The 22,336-nt window shown below is 38.1% G+C and overlaps 1 protein-coding gene across 5 annotated transcripts in view; it reads right to left on the bottom strand.

The window, feature by feature from the left end:
* The window catches only part of LOC131043342 (protein root UVB sensitive 5), a 143,570-nt gene that overhangs the window by 609 nt on the left and 120,625 nt on the right, over positions 1-22,336 (bottom strand). For all 5 annotated transcript variants that reach the window (XM_057976539.2, XM_057976538.2, XM_057976540.2 and 2 more), the window contains 5 exons: positions 1,415-1,474; positions 1,123-1,236; positions 939-999; positions 701-819; positions 44-139 (listed from right to left, as the gene is read on the bottom strand). In XM_057976539.2, coding sequence (XP_057832522.2) covers positions 44-139; positions 701-819; positions 939-999; positions 1,123-1,236; positions 1,415-1,474 — 450 coding nt within the window. The remainder of the gene's footprint in view (positions 1-43; positions 140-700; positions 820-938; positions 1,000-1,122; positions 1,237-1,414; positions 1,475-22,336) is intronic.

Genomic DNA, 22,336 nt, shown 5'->3' with positions numbered 1-22,336 from the left:
TTTTTAATAGTCAAAAGCAATGGAGAACAGAACTTTGTGGCACCTTGAAGGCAACGCGAGCTTCTTGTCTATGAAAAGGATTTGTTGTTACCGTGAGAATGTATTTCTCATTCTTATACAGATCTAGCAATGCTTCCAGCTGTTAAATATATAGAATGACAATGGTCAAAGGATCAGTGATGATGAAACCACTCATAAACTAAAAAAGTTCAAACTAAAGGACTTGATCTAGCATACTTTTCCTATTCTGATAAGTCCAGCGAGTTTGTTGTGTTAATGTACGGAAAACATATGATCATAGTTGGTTCTTGTTAGAATGCGATAACTACAAAGCTGTTTCTTTAATTTTATTTTTAGATCTACTTATAATAACATCTCTAATCCATTTGATGCTCAACGATACAAATCTCTTACAGCTACAGAAGCAAAAATAACACAAATTTTCCATCAGAAGATTGAAGAGTCTCTCCCACACATAAAAAAGAGTAATTCTCAAAATAATTGTATCTTATCAAATAAGAGTCAAATAAGCCTGGCCTAATAACCTATACAAATATGTTGTCAGTCCCACTTGATGCTATCTTGGAATACACCACAATATACTAAAAATAATTTCAGCAAATTTATCATGTTAAAAAGGTCTTATACATACAAGAAAATCAGACAACATGCAACAGTAGCTCCATCTGAAAATAAATACCTTATTCCCTGGAATGTTTCTTCCGATCAACATTTCTAGAGGGCAACCAAAATGAATACGGGGCTCTAATAGCTCTTTAAATATTAAGATGTTTTCTTGTTGGTTGCAGCTTGTAAAATCTGCCAGTGAAATGGTAGATCATATCAAATGTCATAGTCAATAGACGGAGAAGTATAAATACATAAAGAATTTATGGTAAAATAGAGAAAAATGAAGTAGATGTAACAGTTTTCTTTACCAGGAACTGGGGAACCTGAGACATGAGACTCAACTAAGAGGCGTGCACGTTTGAGATTTATCTGCATAAAAGAAATGCTGTTTATTATCCCATTGATAAAGACAGAACTAGAAAAAATGATTGGGAAAAAGGTTCAGTTGTGTTAGCTTTATAAAACTTATGGTAAAAGTCAAAAAACGAGTACCGATGAAAATCTTAGAACTGAAAGGGATTGATAACGTAGTACAAGGTGCAACAAGCGCAGAATAGCCCATGTTAAAGCCAGCTTTGGATATGTGTTTAACAGCCCTGGTGTAGCCTGCATTACCTTTCCAACAGGTTTGTCAAGCCTGTCCATCCAAAGATTTTAACTGTAAAACATTTCATTTCAAGTGGTGAATGAATCGTATAATTAATAGGCCCTAGAAATTAGCTGTTGTCATATAATTTTACCATTTTACAGAAGAATGGCACTACAAGTCTGTTGAAGAACTTACAATTATTGTTACACCAATTGCAAGACCAACAAGCTCTCCAGCAACTTCCCAGACTTCTTCCTGAAAATGACGGGATAAAGGCATAAAAGTGAGTAAGAATCAAAGCAAAACAAAGCTTGAAGATTTAGGTATACTATAAATCAAAGACATTGTTTCTATTCCTCAGTTCTCTGTAGCAAAGAACATGAAAAGTTATATGGATATTATTTGTAGATGTTTTGCTTTGTAAGTCTGCCAAATAAATGTTAAAGTTTTATACTACATGGATTTTTTATGCACCATTACTGGTGTAGACATTTCTCGCCATCGGTTAACTTTACACCTTAATACCATAGCCTATTGTAATTGCCACTTCCTATTCCCCTTCTAATTCCCCCTTTCATTTCCTCATCACATATAAATTAAATAATCCAAAACGATTAAGTAAATCCATCTTATTTCAAAATAAATTAATCTTAATAAATCCCCTTTTCCAAATAATTAAATAATTAAAATCCATTTCATTATCCATCATCTATTTTCAATAGATAAATAAAATCCTGATATCCAAATTGTAACCCCCTCTATTATTCCTCTACTATTTTTATCTCATGCAGATGTATTTATCCAAAATAAATAAAAAATAAAGTCAAAGATAATTACCCTTGCTCACTAGTATTTACCCTGTTTAGTTAGGGATAAGGATATCCCAGTCCTCTCATTTGATCTCAGACGTCTGATGAGGTTGAATATCCACCATTCACATTCCCATCCATAATTCAGTAAATTCAACCTCACCCTTCATCCTCCCATCTACACGGATGATCTATTTGCAAGTACATGCTGTCAATTTGAACACCTACATTTTAACATTACATAGCACATCCAATAATCATGGAGGTTTGGTGCATTTTAGTTTTACTTTGTGTTGTTTTTCTGCCTCTATTCACTCTATCTTGAATGGAATTCGCTATTTCAGTTTTTTGGGTTTTGTTTGTTGTTTTCACTCACTTCTTGCAGCTCGAATAGGGGGTACACAACTGGTAGAATAATAGGCATGCTCTTCAATGTTATTGTGTTAGATATATTACTGTTAGATATGGAGGTAGTGGTTTAAACTAGTGACTAAATTAAGAGCATTCTTGAAATTTATTTTTGAGTTTGCTCATGTATATTGTTTAATGGATAGCCAAGTCCCTTTGTAATTAATTTAATAGGAACAATGACAACGAGTATGAATCCGTTGTTTGTGGCTTTGTTTCTACTGAGTCCACATTGTTCTAATATGGTATAAGACTCGTAGCAATTTTTGTGCTGTGGATTCAATGGAAGCCAATATAGTTTTCAGTGCATTTTGTGCTTGATTTTGTAAATTACTAGAAAAATCAAGGAATAAGTTGATTGTCAGTTTGATATCAATATTTGATTTATGTTAATATGATTAAGCAAATATGTCCGACACTTGGTAAACTCCTATCAATGGTTAATTAACTCTTGGCAAGAGTTAGTTAAACTCCTACTTGAGGTTAGACCATGTTGAAAAAAAATTTAAAAAAATAAAATAAGGCATGGAAGTGTAAAGCAAGTTGGAAAATAAATTTGTCACAAACAGATTTTAAATTATTTTCAAGGATTTTTTGTCAACACTAAAAATTATTTCAAAAAATAAAACTTTAAGAATTTTGGAAATTAAAAGAAAGTTCTAGAAGATTCCTTGATTAAGATGAATTTGAGAGCTAAAATAAAACTTTCCATTTTGGAAAGATTAAAACACAAAAAACTAACAAAATAATTTAAAAAAATAAAACTTCTAAATTTAAAAATCCTAGGCTCTATATTTTCAACCAACTCATTTTCACAATTCATTATCCAAGTTGAGAATTTGGAGAGCAATTGAGAAGAAGTTTTCTCTCCAAAATTTGTGAATTTTGGAGAGATTTTCTAGAAGTGAATTCTTCTAAGTGTTAGAAATCAAGAAATTAAGTGCTTTTTTCGATTTATAAGACAGAATTTCAGAGTTGAAGGTAAATTTCAGTCATAAAGAGGACCTAAAATCTGAATTTCACTGAATTTTCTTACCTTTCTGTCTTATTTTATCAATTTCTTGATCAATTCTTTCACTTTCAGTCTGCTTTTTCGTAGAAATTTAACCTTTTAATAGGCTGAAAGTGAAATTTTCAGAAAAGACGATTAAAAATCAGAATTAAAATCTGAAAATAATATTAAATTTTCATGTGTTTTTGTAGGTTAAGGCAGCAAAGTACCAATGAAGTTTGCTAGCCATAAAGAAAAGCATGATGGGAATTGATCAGAATTTGGTGATCAGACTTCTTCCAAATCCGCCATGATGAAGACAAATTAAGGTTGGCAAGAGGTTTTCAAACTTCACCTAGCCTAAGGAAAATATGAAGAAGGTCACGACAAAGAGAAAAACACAAATTGACAAAGCCTTTGCCAAGTCCGCCATGTCTAAGAACTATCCAAGTCCACCTTGAACATGTCCGACAATCTTCCAAGTCCGCCTTGGCAAGGAGTCTTCCAAGTTGGCGTGACAAGGAGAAGATGAATTCCTTCAAAGCACAATCAAGGTCCGCCTAGGCAAGTAAAATTCTCAAATACATGGTAAACTCCTACCATTGGTTAATCAACTCTTGGCAAGAGTTAGTCAAACTCCTACACGAGGTCAAGAAAGTTGGAAGGTGATTGTCCAAAGTTTGTCCAAGGCAACAAAGCATGAGCACATGGCAAAGTCTTTTACCAAGTCTGCCTAGACATGTTCAAATTCTCATCCAAATCTGCCTTCCAAGTTGGCAATGAACATGTAAAGACATCATCCAAGTTCGCCAAAGTTGGAGCATACGCCTATGTCCAGAATTTGCCAAGGATGAGCAAAGTAAGTAGCTTCCAAACATGATAGAACCTGATCAGATTATTAGACTTCAGATAGAGACAACAAAATTCGCATGGAGATAGGAAACAAAGCATTCCAAAAAGTTGAAGGAAGCACTCCATAAGTTCAACATGTCCAAGACTCATCCAAGTTCATCATAAACAGCGAATTAAAAGATAGCAGATTGGAAGTTTGATGAGCACAAAGACAAAGTAATATGTCTTAGCATATTCCAATTCGCCTACAAAGAAGAACATCTCTTGTCTTCTAAGTCCGCCTGAGAAGGAATGACTAATGATCTTCCAAGAACAAATCATTCATGTCCAAGATTCAAGAAAGTCCGCCCTACCAGGATTAAGGAAGAATGTTATCCAAATTCTTTGAGGAATAAAGCAAAACAAACTGTCTAAACTTCCAAGCAATCAGGTTGGATAATAAAAAGATAAGGCTTGGAGAATGATCTTCCAAGCACATGACATGGAAAGAATAAATAAAGCCTAGTGATTAGACCTCCAAATCTGATCCATGAAGACAGGGCAATCCAAGTTCGCCTTGGAAGGAAAAGATTAGCCAAGGTTTGTCCAATAAAATAAGACACAAATTGAAACTTGTCCAAGGATGTGTAAATTCCGCCTTGCCAAGAGGAAATTTTCCAAGCAAGCATAAGGATGGCATGTATTCTTCCAAGATCATCATAAATCAAGATCAAGGAAAATTGGAAAACAAATTGTCTGATCATATTTACAAATCTGCCAAAGACAAGAAGGCTCATGACTGTCCAAACTTTTCCAAATCCACCAAGCACAAGGAGATGATTGTCCGAACTATTTTAAGGCAAATTGAAGGATGAATATTGTCCAAGAACATTCCAAGTCCAAGGGCAAACAAATTGACACGAAGCATGCCAAGGCATGGAAGAAAGATTAAATCATAAACAAAGGTTGGCTGGACTTCATCCAAGTCTGCCATGCCAAGAAGAAATAAATTTGACAAGACAAGCACATGAATCAAATTCTTTTCCAAATTCAAGGCACCTGAAAGAGTCTCTAGGCATCAAGAAGGAAAGGTCTTCAAACTTGGCGAAAGTATGGAAAGAAATTCCAGATTTCTTGAAGGATTTCATTGCTAAAGAGTCAAAGACAAGCTCCCACGTGCAACATAAATTGGCGGCAAGAAAAGTATTCCAAACAAATTTCCATAGGCAAACTTTTCAACACAAAATGGGGAATTCAAGCCAACATGTCCAGGTTCATTGAACACACTGCCTCTCAGCAGAAGAAGGGGGTGCAATCCTAAAAAATAGCATCTTGTGCCACTTGTCTCTCATCCGATGGATATTTGACCTATTTTGGGAAACTTTGATTAGGGTTAGGTTGTTTTAATCTCGGCCATTGATTGGAAATCAATCCTAGCCATTGAATTGTAATTGGGGAGCCCATAAATTGAGCTCACCCCTCATTTGTAAATTATGGGAGCATGTTGCAAAACATGTTGAGATAAGCACAATTGTTGCTTAGGATTGCAAAAATAATAAGTAATACATTGTTCGAATTGATGGTGATTATTTCCCTTATTTTGGAGTCTGCATGGTTCTTATCCCTCATCATAGTTTAGATTTTATTTTATGTACGTTAGATTAATGAAGGATTTAATAGTTTAGATTGGTAAAACTTTTGCTCATACTTTTGTTGGATGGATGAATTTCATTCAATGTGTAAAGTTAGCTTGAGCTTTTGATGTGGATGCTTAACTTCTACTTTGAATAATATTGTTTGATTGTTGGTATTATTCGTAAGTGTGAAAATCTTGAGCACAACCTTAGAAGATTGTGCATGCTTTGCCTAGTTGTCCAAGAGTGGCAAAACAAAGTGTTGTTTATTAGTTTCACCTAGTCTTTACTGTCTCTTGAATTCTTCGAAATAGATTAGAATTTCTAAACCCTTACCTCCGTTTCAATTTTCTTGAAATCCATGATCCAGAACCCAAATGATAAATTTCTATTGTGAATTGAAAGAGCCAAGCATAAGTCCCTTTGTGTATTACCAACATATCACAATGCCCATTGAGCTTATCCACACGTCAAGGCCTGACAAAAGAAGCCTTGGAATCGCCATATGATATTAGCATAAGCGGTGTTTTTCAAGAGAGGATAGAGTGTCTTTGGATATTTTATTCTAATGTTTGGTAGATGATAAAACAGACACCAACAGGTGGGTGCACCTAAGACTTCATACTTCAAGGAATGGATTTTTTCATAGAGATGCAATCAATTGGGTGAGACTCATTAGCAATAGTATCGATGTGCAGCTAAGAAGACTAATGTGCACTAGGACATTTTACATGAGTTCCTATGTTATATACTCACTTGCAAGGAATTACAAGCATGCTGGGTTGGTGTATAGAGGCATAGTCAGGAGAAATAGAAGTGTATGAGTGTTATACATAGCTTCATCATCCGGCTAAGCACCGCTATAGGAGAGTGAATGATGCATTCACTATGCACATCACGAGGTCGCTTCAAGGTGGAATTCATCAAAGACTCTCTCCAGGAGCACAAGCATTGGTTCAACAATATGGTGCATGGTTCATCCAATTCCCAAAGTTCACCTATATCAGAGTTCAAGGATGCCCTTCTCCTCCCTACATGTTGCCATGCTATCCGACAAACAGAATAGTGCTACTTGAGGTGGTAAGACAATAAGCAGTATATGTCAAGGCATATAGGCACAAGCACAGAACCAGTATCTCTTTTCCCATTTCACTTGGAAACTCTATTGAAGTGTGTCCTTCCCTTCAAGCAGCTGAGAACAGCGAAGAGGAGTTAGCTCTCTATTCACTCAAGCCATTCACTCCTAGAGATTACTTTGATCCATATGACAATGTAGGAGGAATTGTGGGAAAGAAGTATAAACACAGATGGCAGTCAAGATGATGTAGAAGTGAAGAAAAAGATGTATTCCAGGCTAGCGCTTGATTTCATCCGGAAGTGTAAGATATTTAGTGTTGCTGATCAAACACAGGATAGCGGCAAATATCTCCAATCCGCCTATGCCAAAGAGAGAAAAGAGATCAAGATCAATTGGGTTGACATGAAGGTCATAGATTTGAAGGAGTTGATAAAACAAGTCTTGGAATACACTCGCATATGGATAGACATCCAACATCAAAAATTGAAAGAGCAGAATATAACCATGACGTCCAACTCAGAAGCAAGGATAGACAACGAAGATGATGCAAGCGTGAGTGGAAGTGCTTCCCAATCAGCTCACTCAAGAGGTTCAAAGAGAAAAGATGATCATGGAGAAAAGGAGTCGTCAAGGAAGAAGCATAAATCAAATTCCGGTCATCCTTCTAGTACTTCCTCCAGGCGTGAAGAAGAGTTGAATCAAGATGAAAGACATGAAGAACAAAGAATAGATAAAGAATTGAGTCAAGGAGTAAATGAATCAATAGAATCTACAATTCAAAATGATAAAGGCAAAGAAAAGTTATCACAAGAACAAAAGGATCTCACTCCTCACATTCAAGAGAATGATGAAGATGAAGAAGAAGACAGTGACAAGACTACTTCCCCACCTAGAGATGAGCAATTGCTTGAAGAAACGCAAGTAAAAGAGGGAAGATCATCTATCCCTCCATGGCTTAGAGAGCAGCTCGCCAAGGAAGTGATAGCAGTTGAAGAAGAACCAATATATGACTTAGATAGCCTCCTAAATCAAACCCAAGGGAGCACCGAAAAGAAGAAAGCTACGAAGATGTCTAAGGTGATAAGAGATGATTCAAGTTCCCGGAAGATACAAACAGCTACTCCGATGGTTGACAAGTATGAAGATGAAATCACAGTGGATGAATATGATATGGAGACTATAGATTTGGGTCCACTCACCTCCGAGCAAGCCATAGGTGATGCGAGTGATTTATTAAAGACATTTAATGATATGCTTAGAATGGAAGTAGAGAAGAATAAAAGGTTAGAAAAGGAGATAAGTGTGTGGAGAAACTAATTCGAACAGTTCAAAGAACCATTGAGGCAACATGATCCAATAGTTACACCACCACCTTTGCTTCCTTCGGAATCAGTTGATCATATGGAGAAGATGAGGAATTCAGCACAACTGATGGACACATGGATAGAAGACTCTTATACAAAAGTTAGCAAGTTTATGAGGGATATGATGAAGAGACTTGATACAGTCATAAAAGTACTTCGAAGGACTCATGTCCTCATAGAAGCTTTTGAAGCATTTGCTCATACCAGAGATGTTAACATCCTAGTCTTGCAAGTAATAAGGAAAATACCCAAGGAAGTCTTAACAAGAGAGAAAATAAGAAGGGAAGGATCTACGCCCAACTTTCTACATTGGAGTAGTCTACTTTGCACAAAGAAGATTGTTTTTGAAGATATTGGTAATAGATGCAGTCAAGTTCAACACAATATGCATCTTATTCATGATAAGATAGTGGAATTAGCACAAATTGTCTTGGAGAAGAAGATCGATCCTGGAATGATTATAGAAGCCAAAGAATTAGAGGAAAGAATAAAAGTTATCTTTCATGGAACCGATGGAATGATCACCAAAAAGCAATTGGATGATATGCTCGCATTCATAATACTAGCAAGCAAAACAAAAGATCTTGAACCTGAATGGGAGAATGCTATCATCAAAACCTTTGAGTAAGTCATGCACATGGAAGAACAGTTGAAGACTCTACCAGAAGTTCCAATGACTGAGATAGAGGGCATGATGACCAAATTCATTGAATATGCCAAAAAGGAAAAGGAGAAAGGGAACAAAATTCTAAAAGACAGTTTGTTATGATCCTACTTGGCAACTCATTTTCTCATTGGAAGATGCTTTCTCGATTTTTGTGCCAACTCATATCATTTTCTCATTGGTTGATTTCATGATGATGTTTATCTTGATAGGGTTTTGTTTGTATCAAACCCTAATTAGGGTTTAGGTGGCGAAATCTTGGCCCTTGATCTTCATTTGATCTTGGCCCTTCATTGTATTTGGGAGTGCTATATAAACTTCACTCATTTCATTTATAATCATTAGACATTAGATAAGAAGAGACATTAGCTATATGAGATAGATATTAAAGTTCAAGAGAGATAAGAGAAGGACTTGAAGAATTGTTGTTACTTTGCTACTGGATTAATAAAACATTGAAGTTATGGTGTTTCTATTCAATCCTTGAAACATCTTGCATGGTTTTTCATCTTCTCAAGTCAATCTTTGATATTGATTTAAGTATTTAGATTGAATGATTGAATGTTGTATATGATTTATTGTGAAGCTCATAATCCATACCACTAGCCTCTTGCTAATTGTAAGCGTGCCTTGTGTGGTCAACTGGAAATATTGAAAGTTCTTAAGTTCAATTGTTGTTTAATCATGGATATGCATTCAATTGATGGTGTCTATGCTTAGTAGCGATTTGAAAATCTTCCAATGTCCTTAGAAGATTGCACTAGTTTTGGTGGAGATGTTCTTGTATGGCAATACTAAGACTAGTAGAGTTTCACTTGAATCGTCCTTCATCCATCCTTTCCTAGGAGTAACTTAGTATATCTAAACCCTCATCTTTTGCAATTTTTTGATAATATCTAGTAGTAGTAGGAAAGAACTTCATTGCCTATCATTCTTAAAGCACTTCGTGAAGTCTTCTCATACATAAGGCCCCTTGATCAAACAACAATCACAACGACCAACTGTGCTTATCCACAAGTCAAGACCTGATATACCAGAACCTTGGAGCTGTCTCAAGTGATCCTTAAGCTAATCTTCAGCATTTGAGTAAATTTGTTCAAGAGAGGATAAGATACTTTTGGGTATTTTATTCTGTGTTCGCATGTGCCTAGAAAACACATCAACAGGTTCTCCTAAATTTCCACTTTTAACTCCACATAAATATGCATCATGGAAAATTAAAGCATGGAGTAAGTTAATGGAAAAAGGATTCATTCATTATGTAAATGGAACAATAACAGCACCACCTGATCCTAAGGCTGATCCTAATGCTCAAGTTGAATGGCACATTTAAAATTCTATGGCACTTGGAACTTTGAGAAAGTATGTATTAGATGACCTCATTTTTCACATTGAGAAATGTACTACAATTAAAGAGGCTTGGGATATTTATGCCAAATTGTATGGTCAAGTTGATGAGATTAGGGTCTACAAGCTTGATGGTAAACTGACAACATTAGATCCCAAGGATTTTGATACAATCCAAGATTATGTCATGAAAGCAAATGAGCTAAGAGCAAAGCTTAAGGATTGTGGCATTGACAACAAGTATGCTCAATTGGTCTACAACTTGTTAGACAAGCTTCCATCAGAGTATGTAGCCTTTGTTTCTCGCTTTCACACCCATCGTTTGGCTCAAGGTGCCTCATACACTCCACCGTCATTTGATGCACTCACGGAGATGTTGATACTTGAGCAATCTAAGTTGATCAAGATGGGGATTCTCAAATCTTCTCAGTCACAAGCTTCGGTGGCTAATAAAGGGAATCAAAGCAATCAAGGAAAAAGCAAGAACCAAAACCAACCTAAGCCAAAGCCACAACAAGATGATTCTACATCCTCACCTAAGAGGAAATCATATAAGGACAAACTTTTTTGTGCATATTGTAAGAAGTTAGGACATGATGAACAACATTGTTACAAGAAGGATATTGATGAATTGAAACACTTCTTGAGAAGAATAGTTTCAGTTTGCCTTCTAGAATGTCTACTTTGGCTTCTTCTTCCAAAGAAAAGGATAAAGGGAAGGATCACACTTTTGAGTCAAAAGGAAAGGGACAAGATCTTTGTGCTACTCACAAGTCATGATTCAGGGAGATGGCTTCTAGATTCAGGAGCTTCTTGTCATATGGCATCTTCGCAGTCTATGTTCTCTTCATTTGAGCCTTGCACCATGCCACAGATTTTGATGGGCAATCATACATACATGAATGTGATTGGGAAAGGGTCTATTGCCATTGGGGATAACTCCTTCAATGATGTGTTGTGTGTACCCCACTTGACAAACAATCTTTTTTCCATCTATCAAATCGCTATTATTGCAACTGGGGTGGTTGATCATGCATCTCGGTTGTACTCATTTTCACATTTTGGTCCTATTGATGAGGTTGATTCTTCATATGTTGATCACACTTCTTGTGATGATTTAGTTATCGAGGAGAACTTTGGGTAATTGAACTTGGGTGTTCTCACATGTGACCTCGTTATTGAGCCTTGCATTACATCTCCTTCTATTGATATCACACCACATATTGCACTTGATGATACAGATATTGCAACAGTTTTGCCTTCTTGTGATTCAGTGCAGTAGGATATGCCTTGTCTTCCAGCTTCAATTCATTGGGATGACTAATTGACAGACATTGCAGGTTTGTTTGTGGACTCCCACATTGTAGATTTGGGAGACATCATTGATGACATTCATCTTCTATTTGATGAAGATGATCCTTCTTTGATTGTTGCAAGGGAACACTCTCACCCTCTTGTTCATTCTCTACATGATCATTCTTTCGAGGTTGACATGATTGTGGATACTTGTGTACATCATTTGGAGGAGGTCTCTTTATCCTTAGAGGAGACATGTGAGTCTTTGGATCTTTTTCTACATTCATCTCCACTAGATCTTGGAGTACCTTTTTCAGCAGTGTGGACCAGTAAACCACATTTGGAGGTGGTAACTTTCAGCATCGACATGGGGACACTTGAGCAGTTTTACAAGACTCCATACATCATGAGTTTTTTTGCCAAAATCCACCTCTTTTGCCATTGTCTCAAATATAATGGTGTGGGATCTTTTCCAATTCAAAATGGTTTGAGTCATAAGGAGATTGATGTGCAATAAACATGGAACACAACAATATATTTACATAGTGTCAGTATATATATATAGCGCATCAGAGAGAGAGAGAGATCTAACTTAACTACTGTTGTGACCATTTCACACATCGCCCCATCGCAAATGGGGACCCCCTCTTTTTGCTTGTTTTTCGCTCGTTTTCGCTTTCGTTTTTAGGGTTTTGTTAGTCAGTTAGTCGTCTGGATTTAGGGCCAAGCCTTAGGGTTTTAAATTTTGCCTTTTCAAGCCAAAATCCAGTTGTTTTTTTTTTAGAGCTTTTGAGCTTCTTTTTTAGAATGCAAATTCTGAATGCAATGATTTCGCCAAAATAGTCTAATTTTCAATTGGAATGTTCATGCAGAGCTTAAATTTGTCTAAGTGTTGACCGTCAATGTGAATTTCTGTCCGATTGAGTATTTTGACCAAATTTTGACTTTTTTGAATTTTGATCCTGGGCATTGGAATTGATTTGTTTTCGCCTCGTGAAATGTTAAAATGTGAAAATCCTTGTTATTTTGGCCTGTAGGAGCAAAATCGCTCCTGTCCCTCAGTGAAGGACGGGAGCTCATTTTCAAATATCTCATCATCCTTGCAGAGTCCAGACAAATTTTACGTTTGAAGTGATGGAGAATGACGAGATCTTTCTATTGAATATAAATTGAAGATTTTTATGAGCACAGAAATGCCTCCAGGAGGAAAATCGCTCCTGTCCCTCAGTGAAGGACCGGAGCTACAATTCAAATTTCGTCTTGTCCTTGCAAGATTTCGAGAACTTAGCAATTTGAAAGGGTCCGAAGGAAGATACTTTGCCAAATGAATATAATTTGAGATGCAAAAACGAAGGAGAATGACCTATATTGACCAAATCGCTCCTGTCCCTCTCCAAGGGACCAGGGCGAGGTACCTTGTAGCTCTCGTCCCTCTCCCAGGGACTAGAGCGATTTCCTTCATTTTGCAAAATCCAGACAAGGGTCAAGGCAAGTTTACGTTCAAAAACAAAGGAGAACATGAGATGAACGCATTGAATATAAATTGAAGATTTTTGGGACGTCCATAACAGTGTTAAATGCCTAGTTCGCTCCTGTCCCTCAGGAAGGGACCAGAGCGATTTTTGATATAATTGCTTTTCTTGCAAAGTTGCAGATGATGTCAGGGTATGGATGAATGGAGTAGAGCATGACAAATCCATTGAATATAAATTTGGAAGGTGACAAAGTGAAATGAAGGCCGCAATGATGAACTTCGCTCCTGTCCCTCTCCAAGGGACCAGGGCGATACAATGGTTGTATTGCTTCTTGTTCATGTTTAAACCGATCCAAGTCAAGACGAAGGGTGGCGAAGACATTTTAGGGCATTTCCATCAAGCGCAAAGCATCAAGGTCATCACATGGAAGGAATTTGCGCTCTAAGACCCCAGATCGCTCCTGTCCCATGGGAAGGGACCAGAGCGATATTTCCATTAAGGCATCGATTTCAAAAGACAAGCAAGTGTTAAGCTACCAAGAGGATCGAAAGGACGTCATTACACGCGTTGAAGATAATTGTAAGTTGAAATAAACAAAAACAAGCTCGCAATGTTGAACTTCGCTCCTGTCCCTCTCCAAGGGACCAGGGCGATGTTAGATGTATTGATCATTTTGAGCAAGATTTACGTAAGGACAAGGTTCCGCAAGGTCTTAGAGGGTCCACGGAAAGGTAGAAAGGTGATGCATGAAGATTTCAAACGTTAAATAATCACCAAAATGGACCTAGGGACCATATCGCTCCTGTCCCTCTCCAAGGGACCAGGGCGATTTGCTTTGGATTCCTTGTTTTGCTTCAAGATCAAGCTAAGTCAAGACGCCCTAAGAATGCATATGGTCCAAGGCACCGTTTGAAGATAATTCGCAAGGGTTTTGAACGTCCAAACATCGCCAAATGATGTAAAAGCCCCATATCGCTCCTGTCCTTTGGACAAGGACCAAGGCGATATCATCAAAAGCACGCATAGGTCAAAGCCAGGCGAGGATAAGCAAGGTAACGGACATCGTTTGAAGGACATTGCAAAGGAGATCGAAGTTTAAAAGTCGCCAAGATCAAGGAGAAATAATAGATCGCTCCTGTCCCTCTCCAAGGGACAAGGGCGATGGTCCCTTTAATACGTCCAAACACATAATGAAGACAAATGGAAGAAGCGCAAAGGACACAAGCAATGATATTATTCGCCTTACAATGAAGGTTCGAAGGTCAAAGATACAAGATGAACGTGAAGACATGGAGATCGCTCCTGTCCCTCTCCAAGGGACAAGGGCGATGTTAGACAAAACACATGATATTCTTTGAAAATCACGTTAAGACAAGGACGCACAGGGTTTTAAATGGCATTTGGAAGATGATACAAGGAAAGGATCGTACCAAAATGGAGAATTTCAAGCAAAAAACTTAGGATCGCTCCTGTCCCTCTCCAAGGGACCAGGGCGATAATGGTCATAAGATGCACTTGCTCACACAAGAAAGAAATTCAAATTCGAAGGACCACCAGATGATCGATTTGGAACGTGGAAATGAAGGAGTTGAACGTTGAAAACGCAAGAATCAAGACCAAAATCATGAATCGCTCCTGTCCCTCTCCAAGGGACCAGAGCGATGAGGTACGTCCCTTTATTTTCATATTTTTGGCGCCAAATTAAACAATTCAAATTTCCTTAAATGCTAAATCGATTTAAAAATTGAAAATCCATTTTTATTTGGCATTTAATATGGCGTTATCTCTTATTAATTATTTTTTTTGCCTTTATTTAAAATCGAAATTCTCAAATAAAAAAACGCAAGGCATTAATAGTTAATTAATTAATAAAAAATCGAATTGGAGCGCTCATATATGGAGGTCGGCCTTGTTATTTAATTCAAAAAATCGTTTAAAAAATCGTTTGAAATTGTTATATTTTATCAAGTCGGCCTAAGGGGTGAAGGGTGAACGCGCTATCTATAAGGGGTGAGAGATTTCATTTTCTACATCATTATTTTACCTTCCTTCATGCGAATTGAGAAGAGGCGAATATAGTGCGAGTTTCATTCATCCAAGGGTGGCGCGCTAAGTTATCAAAAGGTGGTGCGATTTCAAACCAAAGGTGGCGCTAGTATCATCTCGTGTGGAGTGCGAATTGCGTTGAAGACCAAAGGTGGTGCGAATTTGGAGACCACGCCTAAGGCGAATTTGCTAAAGACTTGGAGATTTATTTGTGCGAATTTGAAGATCCATTTGAGACCACGTCCAAGGTGATAATTGAAGATCACGTTCTCTCCGGAGGTGGCGAGGTCAATTTTGAGGAGATCATATTGAAGATTATCTTATACCTCAATTTTGCCTAGGCAAATTTTGTTTTTGCATTCTAGAGTTAGCTCTCTATCGAGGTATGGCGATTTATTATTATTGTTTTATTCATTCATCGTCATATTTCAAATTTTGAAATTTTGATTCTTGAATTTCTCTTGGCTCAATCGTTGTATTTTAGGAAATGATAACTCTAGAGACTTATCATGAGGCTTCCTAAAATTTATCTCTCTTATTTATGTTATTTATTGCAAAATCTATTTCTTATAATGAAATGTTGTGTAGGTATGGCAACCCCAAAGGCGGGAGCATCCACCAGTCGCTCGGCTCTCATGAAAGAAGATCAGAAGATCGAAGAAGTGGAGACCAAGATCGTGTCCAAGTGGAGCAACATTGGAGATACAAACTTGGGGAACTTTAGCACGAAGAAGTTCCGAGAGGTCCCTTACATCGGCAAGCCATCACCTGTCGCCCGGAGAATAATAGAGAGTGGCATCATTAAGGCGGCCGGTTTTCCTCCAGCCATTCAGTGCCACGAGTTAATGATTGAGTGTGCCCGTCATTACAATCCACAGTCCAGGACAATTGTGTCCAACGAAGGAAACACTTTGGCGTACCTTTCAGAGGAAGCCATAAGTGAAGCCTTCCATCTTCCAAAGCACAGGGACATGATATACAAGAGCATTGAAGGAGCCAGATCAGTGTACGATGATGATCCAGATGCTTGCCTAAGCATAATCAACAAGAACTGGCTACTTAAGAGTCGTCCCCGTCTGAGCAAAGTACCGAACACACCACACAGGATTGATTTCCAAGAGGAGTACAGAGATTTGATTACCATGCTCAACAGAGTTACAGGAGCACCTCATGCCTTCTATTTTGAGAAATGGATGTTTTACTTCATCCAGGTGATTGTTCAAGGAAAGGGTACAATACATTGGGCTAGGATAATTAGCCATTGCTTGGACGTACAGTTGAGAAGACTCAGGGCTACTAAGTCCTTCCACATGAGTTCATACGTCATCTATGCCTTAATCAGGAGCGTTGAGTACGCAGGACTACCTCACAGAGGAGTGATTGGAAGAGGACCTGGCGAGGTCAGAGTTTGTGAATCCTATACCTACTTGCATCATCCACCAGGGAAGAACTACAAGTTAGTCAATGATACTTTCACGATGAACATCACAAGGACGTTGCAAGGTGGAATTCACAACAGATTATCTCAAGATGCCCAGGAATTCATCAAGAGGTACGGTGCTTGGTTCATTCAGTTTCCCAAGTTCACTTACATTAGAGTGCATGGATGTCCTTTACCTCCATACATGTTGCCGAGGTACCCGACAGATAGAATTGTGTTACTTGAAGTAACAAGGCAGTTGGCAGCATATGTGAAGGCATTCAGACACAGACATCAGAATGGAGTTCAAGTACCTATTATTTTGGGTAATTCAGTTGAGGTATGTCCTAATGTCTTAGCCATGGATGATGCAGAGAAGGAGTTAGCCTTGTATCCTTTTTCATCTTTTGCTTGGAGGAATAGTTTTGATCCACATGGACATTTAGAGGAGACGGTCGGTAGAAGATTTAGACATGAGTACCAAATTGAAGATTTTATGATGAATCTCCTAGATGATCTTGAAGTGAAACGTAAGATACATTCTAGATTGCCTTTGGATTTCATCAGGAAATGTAAGATTTACAGAGTGGCCGACCAAGCTCAGGACAACGGCAGGCACATCCAATCTTCATATGATAGAGAAAGCAAAACAATTAGTTTGAATTGGAATGAGCCCGAGGCCGTGGATTTAGATGATTTGATGGCACCAGTCTTGTCTTGTACTCGCAGATGGGTGGACGTTCAGCATCAGAAGTTGAGAGAACAGGGCATAGCCATGTCTTTTACTTTGGAAGAAAAGCCAGCCGAAGGTGGAGCCAGTGTTAGTGAAGGCAATCCTAATCCTAGGAATTCAGGTGAAGGTAACCTTCGATGTGCCAGTGAGGGCAATCTCCATTCGAGAGGTTCGAAGAGAAAGGAAAGATCAGAAAAGAAAGAGTCTTCCAAGAAAAAGCAAGGTGCCAACAAAGATCAAACACCAGGTACTTCTTCCAGACCAGAGGATAGAACAATTCGAGTGGAAGAGTCCATGGAATCGATGGTACAGAATGACAGACAGGAGGAAGAACAGGCACAGCATGCTTCATCCGATGGATCCCTCCAAGACTATGATTTAGATAATGATAATGAAGTAACATCTCCTCCCAGACAAGAAGAAATAGTACATAAAGAGATTCAAGTTCAAGAGACAAGATCAAATATCCCAGATTGGTTGAAGGAAAGATTGACTAAGGTGATCGTAATTGAGGACGAGGACAGTGCAATTGATTTGGAGAGCCTTGTTGGACGTTCACATATGACAACAGAGAAGAAGAAGGCTACAAAGATGTCCAAGATGATTCGAGATGAGACTGGATCTAGAAAACTGCAGATAGCTACACCGGCAGCAGACAAATATGAGGGTGAGATCCTAGCAGAAGACTATCATATACAGACTATTGAGTTAGGACCATCCACAGCAGAGCAGACTTTAGATGATGCCACCGACACATTTGAGGCATTGAAGGACAAGCTTAGAGAAGAAGTGGAAAAGAATAGAAAGCTTGAGAGAGAGGTCGGTGCATGGAGGACGTATTTCAGTCACATCAATGAACCTTTGGGGCGTCAGGATCCAGTTAGATCACCGTTGCAGGCATTGCCCCTTCAATCAATCAATGAAGCAGAAAGATTCAGGAACCTGGTCCAGCGTACATGTGGTTGGATGGATAGATCTCACACGGTGGCCATTGAGTTTGTTACAAGGATGTCGAAGATCGCCCACCAGGCTATCCAAGTTCTTGAGATTATTCACAGATTGATGGCAACAGTAGCTGCATTTGCTCATACCAAGGACGTTGTCATCCCTGTCTTGAAAGTTATAAGACACACATCCAGAAGAATTTTGGCACAAGAGAGGATCTTAGAAGGTGATTCTCACAGTTTGTTTCAGTGGTCAACCTTACTCCATATAAAGAGTGTTCTCTTCGAGGACATCAGTGTTAGATGTGGCCAAGTTGAGGAGGTGATCAATCCGATCCAGGACAGAGTATTTGAGGTACTTCGTACCATTCTTGGCAGAAGGATCGAGGTCGAGACAGATGTGGATTTACAAGAATTTGAGGATAGAATCAAGATCATCTTTCGCAAGGACGCAGATGTTACAGATGAGCAGTATGATCAGATGTATGCCACCATGCTCCTGATTGATAGAACAAAGGAACTTGAACCTACTTGGGACACAGCTCTTCTAGATGCATTTGATCAGGTTATCCACTTAGAAGAGAGTATCAAGAATCTTCCCGAGATTCCAAGCACAGAAATCGAAGGAATCGTGACAAAATTCATTGCATATGCTAAGAAAGAGAATTGGAAAGGGAATAAGATTCTAGATGAAAGGTTGTTACAGATGACATGACATCTTATTTCTCATTGGTTGATACCTCCTAGATTTTTGTGCCAAATTTAATATTTGGCTATGTATTTAATGTTGTTCAGTAAAAAGGAGGTCATTTGTAACAAACCCTAATTAGGGTTTAGGTGTCATGATCTTGTCCATTGATTTATTTTCAATCTGGACCTTTCATTGTAACTGGGGATGCTATTTATACCCCCATTTTTCATTTCATTTGGTAATAGTTAATAGTGAAGAAGTGTGAGAGATAATAGTTAGAGTTAGAAGCAAATTTTATTTTGTAGCAAGATTGAGTCTTGAAGAGAGAAATTCAAGCAATTGTTGTATATGATGACTTGGAAATCAATAAAATATTGAAGTTATGGTGTTTTGTTGCAAATTTCTTAAGTTATCTTCATGGTTGTTGGATGTACTTGAATCACGCTCAATCAAAGTAGTTTGTTAATTTGAAAGGCTAAGTGTGAGATTCGATATTTGGTAGGATTCGCTATCCAAACCACTAGCTTCTTGCTGATTGTAGGAACGCCTTGCGTGGTCGACTGGAAAACATTTTGAGTCCTTAACCTTCAAGCATTTTCGTATCTAGGATATGTACCTTCGTAGTAGTGTCCTTGGTCTTTGATGCATTGAATACCATTATTACCTTAGAAGATCGCACTAATTTCAATTGAGTTGTTATCTTATGGCAAATTGAAGTTGGTTGAGTCTTGCCAAATCTCATTCATGCTAAGTCGTTCATAGGGTTAGGCTAGATTAGACTTCCTCAAACCCTGTCCTTTTGCCATTTTTTTTTGAAAGTTCCTTTTTAGATTAGTAAAATCTTCGAGCCTTTGAATCCGTAAGACGCCTTGGAGGAAACAGCAAATCACATCATACCACTAAAAAAGCTTGTCCACACGTGGAGACCCCACTAAAAGAACCTTGGAGTCCATCTAACTGATCCTTTTTGCAGATCTTCAGCAGTTAGAGACTATTTTCTCAAGAGAGGATAAGATGCCTGTCGGTATTTTATTCTGTGTATGATTGTGTACAAAATACACGTCAACAACTACCATTGTTGTGTGCTTCTTTTAACATTGGAGATTACCTAATAGGATTCTCCTATATAAACAATTATGATGAATAGAATTCACAAATAAAGGTTGATAGAGTCTTCAGCTATCAACTTCTACATGTGGTTAATCCTATATTAGCGTTGAACGGAAGAGCTTATTTAGGCATTCTAAACAAGTCAAATTCAACAATTCACATATGTATAGAAAAAATTTGGTTAGAAGACATCTTGGTCTCGTGGCTCTTAGCTAACATTACCTATTAAAATTCATCCAGAGGTAATTGGCAATTGATCAATTTCACTTCCCATTTAGAAGGAATAATAGGAACTACATGAAACCAATATCCCGCATTCACCCAATCAGCTGAAAAAGTTGTGATGAGGAATATGCATCAAAGATGGTCATCAAAAGCCTCTCTAATATTTTGGAAGACTTCAATTTATCTACCATCACTAACCATAGATACTCACTTATGTGTAATATCCCGGATAATTTTTTTTTTTGATTTTGCAATAAGATTTACAAAGCAAACACAGTAACTTGTTAAGGTTAGAGAAGTAATCTAGAATAACTAAAAGGAACCCTTCCACCTTTTATTCACCGAGAGCCCAATCTGGGAGGGTGAGAGCATACGGTGTTCCGAGGATCGTTAGCACCAAAAACCAACTGAAAGCTTAATACAATAATGGGCGGCAAGCCAGCTTCTTCTGCTTATCCAGGAGGTAAACAAGAAACTTGGCGGTAAACCAGCCAAGAGAACAACACACCAAGACACAAATCACTCAACCGCAATGTTTCAGCAGGAGGACTAAATCATATCAAAAGCTCAACTCGACCGCTTATTCAACGGGAGGATCATTACAAACATAAAATCACTCAACCACTTACTCAATGGGAGGACAAAATTTCATAACAGAATTACAGAGCAAGAAGGTGGCTAAGCTAGCCTCTTCCACTTATGCAGTGGGCAAGCAACACACTAGAAATGGTTAGTAGTACTACTACTTAACCTTACAATTCAGAAAGAGAAGATTACAGATGATATCCAATGCAGATTACAGCAAGAAAAAACTGACAAATTAACTCAAATCATGCTACTATTGCTGTACCAAAAATCTGAAGTCAAACAAGCATAACTAGTCTCAACCGGCAACACCAAAATGATCATAACTCACTCAACTGAAGTCGGAAACACACCAAATCAAATGCGAATGAAAGATATAACCTAGATGATGAAACATGAACACAAAACCTGCAATCCAGTCACCTCAAAACAGCCGCACACATCCCAATGCACCCCTAGAATGGTACGGCCCAGCTGAAATGTACAATTTGCAACTAAAAATCCAATTCTTCAAATCAGCGGCTATAAAATTCCTGACTATATCGCCTCCATGCCACGTTTTGATAGAGCCAATACCCAGAATGAAGGAATCACTTGGTCAAGAGGTATGAGCAAAATATGGTTTCAGCAATTCCGTGACCAGCAGCAAGAAAACACTCCAAAATCCACACAAAACACTCCACACTCAGCAAAACACTCTCTAACAGCACTGGAATTACAAGAACACAGCTATGTACTATCTTCCAAGTACGAAACTGAGACTTAGCTAGGAAGCCACACTTCGAAGCTCAGATTTTCAATCGCCAAACCGGCAGCATAACAATGCAATTTCATAAGCTGTCCAAATGGGAGGCCAAGCATCTATATTTATAATTTTTCCCTCTGAAATTCAAATGTAGATGCTCACAAATTCACCTCTCCAAATTTCATTTCATTTCACTATCATATGGCGTCTAAATGACATTTCATTTCATTTCCCTAGGTGGGCGCTGTTGTGACATTTTCACACATCGCCCCATTGCAAATGGGGGCCCCCTCTTTTCGCTTTTTGTTTTGCCTGTTCTTCTCTCTGCTTTTAGGGTTTTGAGCGAGTGAGTGGTCTGTCTGGGCTAGGGCTAAGCCTTAAGGGTTTCTTTTGGATATTTTTCAAGCTAAGTCCAGTCAAAATTTGAAAGTTATTAAGCATCCTTCCGAGGGTTGATTATTGAAGTAAGATAAGTCTGTCAGGAAGTCAAATAAGTCTCAGGTTAGGTCTAGATTTGGAAATTTTTTTGGGGTAAAATTCAAATTTTGTCTAAGTGTTAGCATTTTGAAGATGAAATTGTATATTCTTGCCTAGGTAAATTTTGATCAATTTTTGGAGGCAAGATGATGCCTGAAACAGAGAAAGTGCTCCTGTCCTTCACTGGAGGAACAGGGCGAATTTCATTCTAAGTGCAATTTCTTATTTTGCGAGAGCTTGCTAA

Source organism: Cryptomeria japonica, chromosome 10 (genome assembly GCF_030272615.1).
Source record: "Cryptomeria japonica chromosome 10, Sugi_1.0, whole genome shotgun sequence".
Taxonomy (NCBI): domain Eukaryota; kingdom Viridiplantae; phylum Streptophyta; class Pinopsida; order Cupressales; family Cupressaceae; genus Cryptomeria; species Cryptomeria japonica.
The sequence above is the reverse complement of the archived record's forward strand: the minus strand, read 5'-3'. Positions and strand labels throughout refer to the sequence as shown.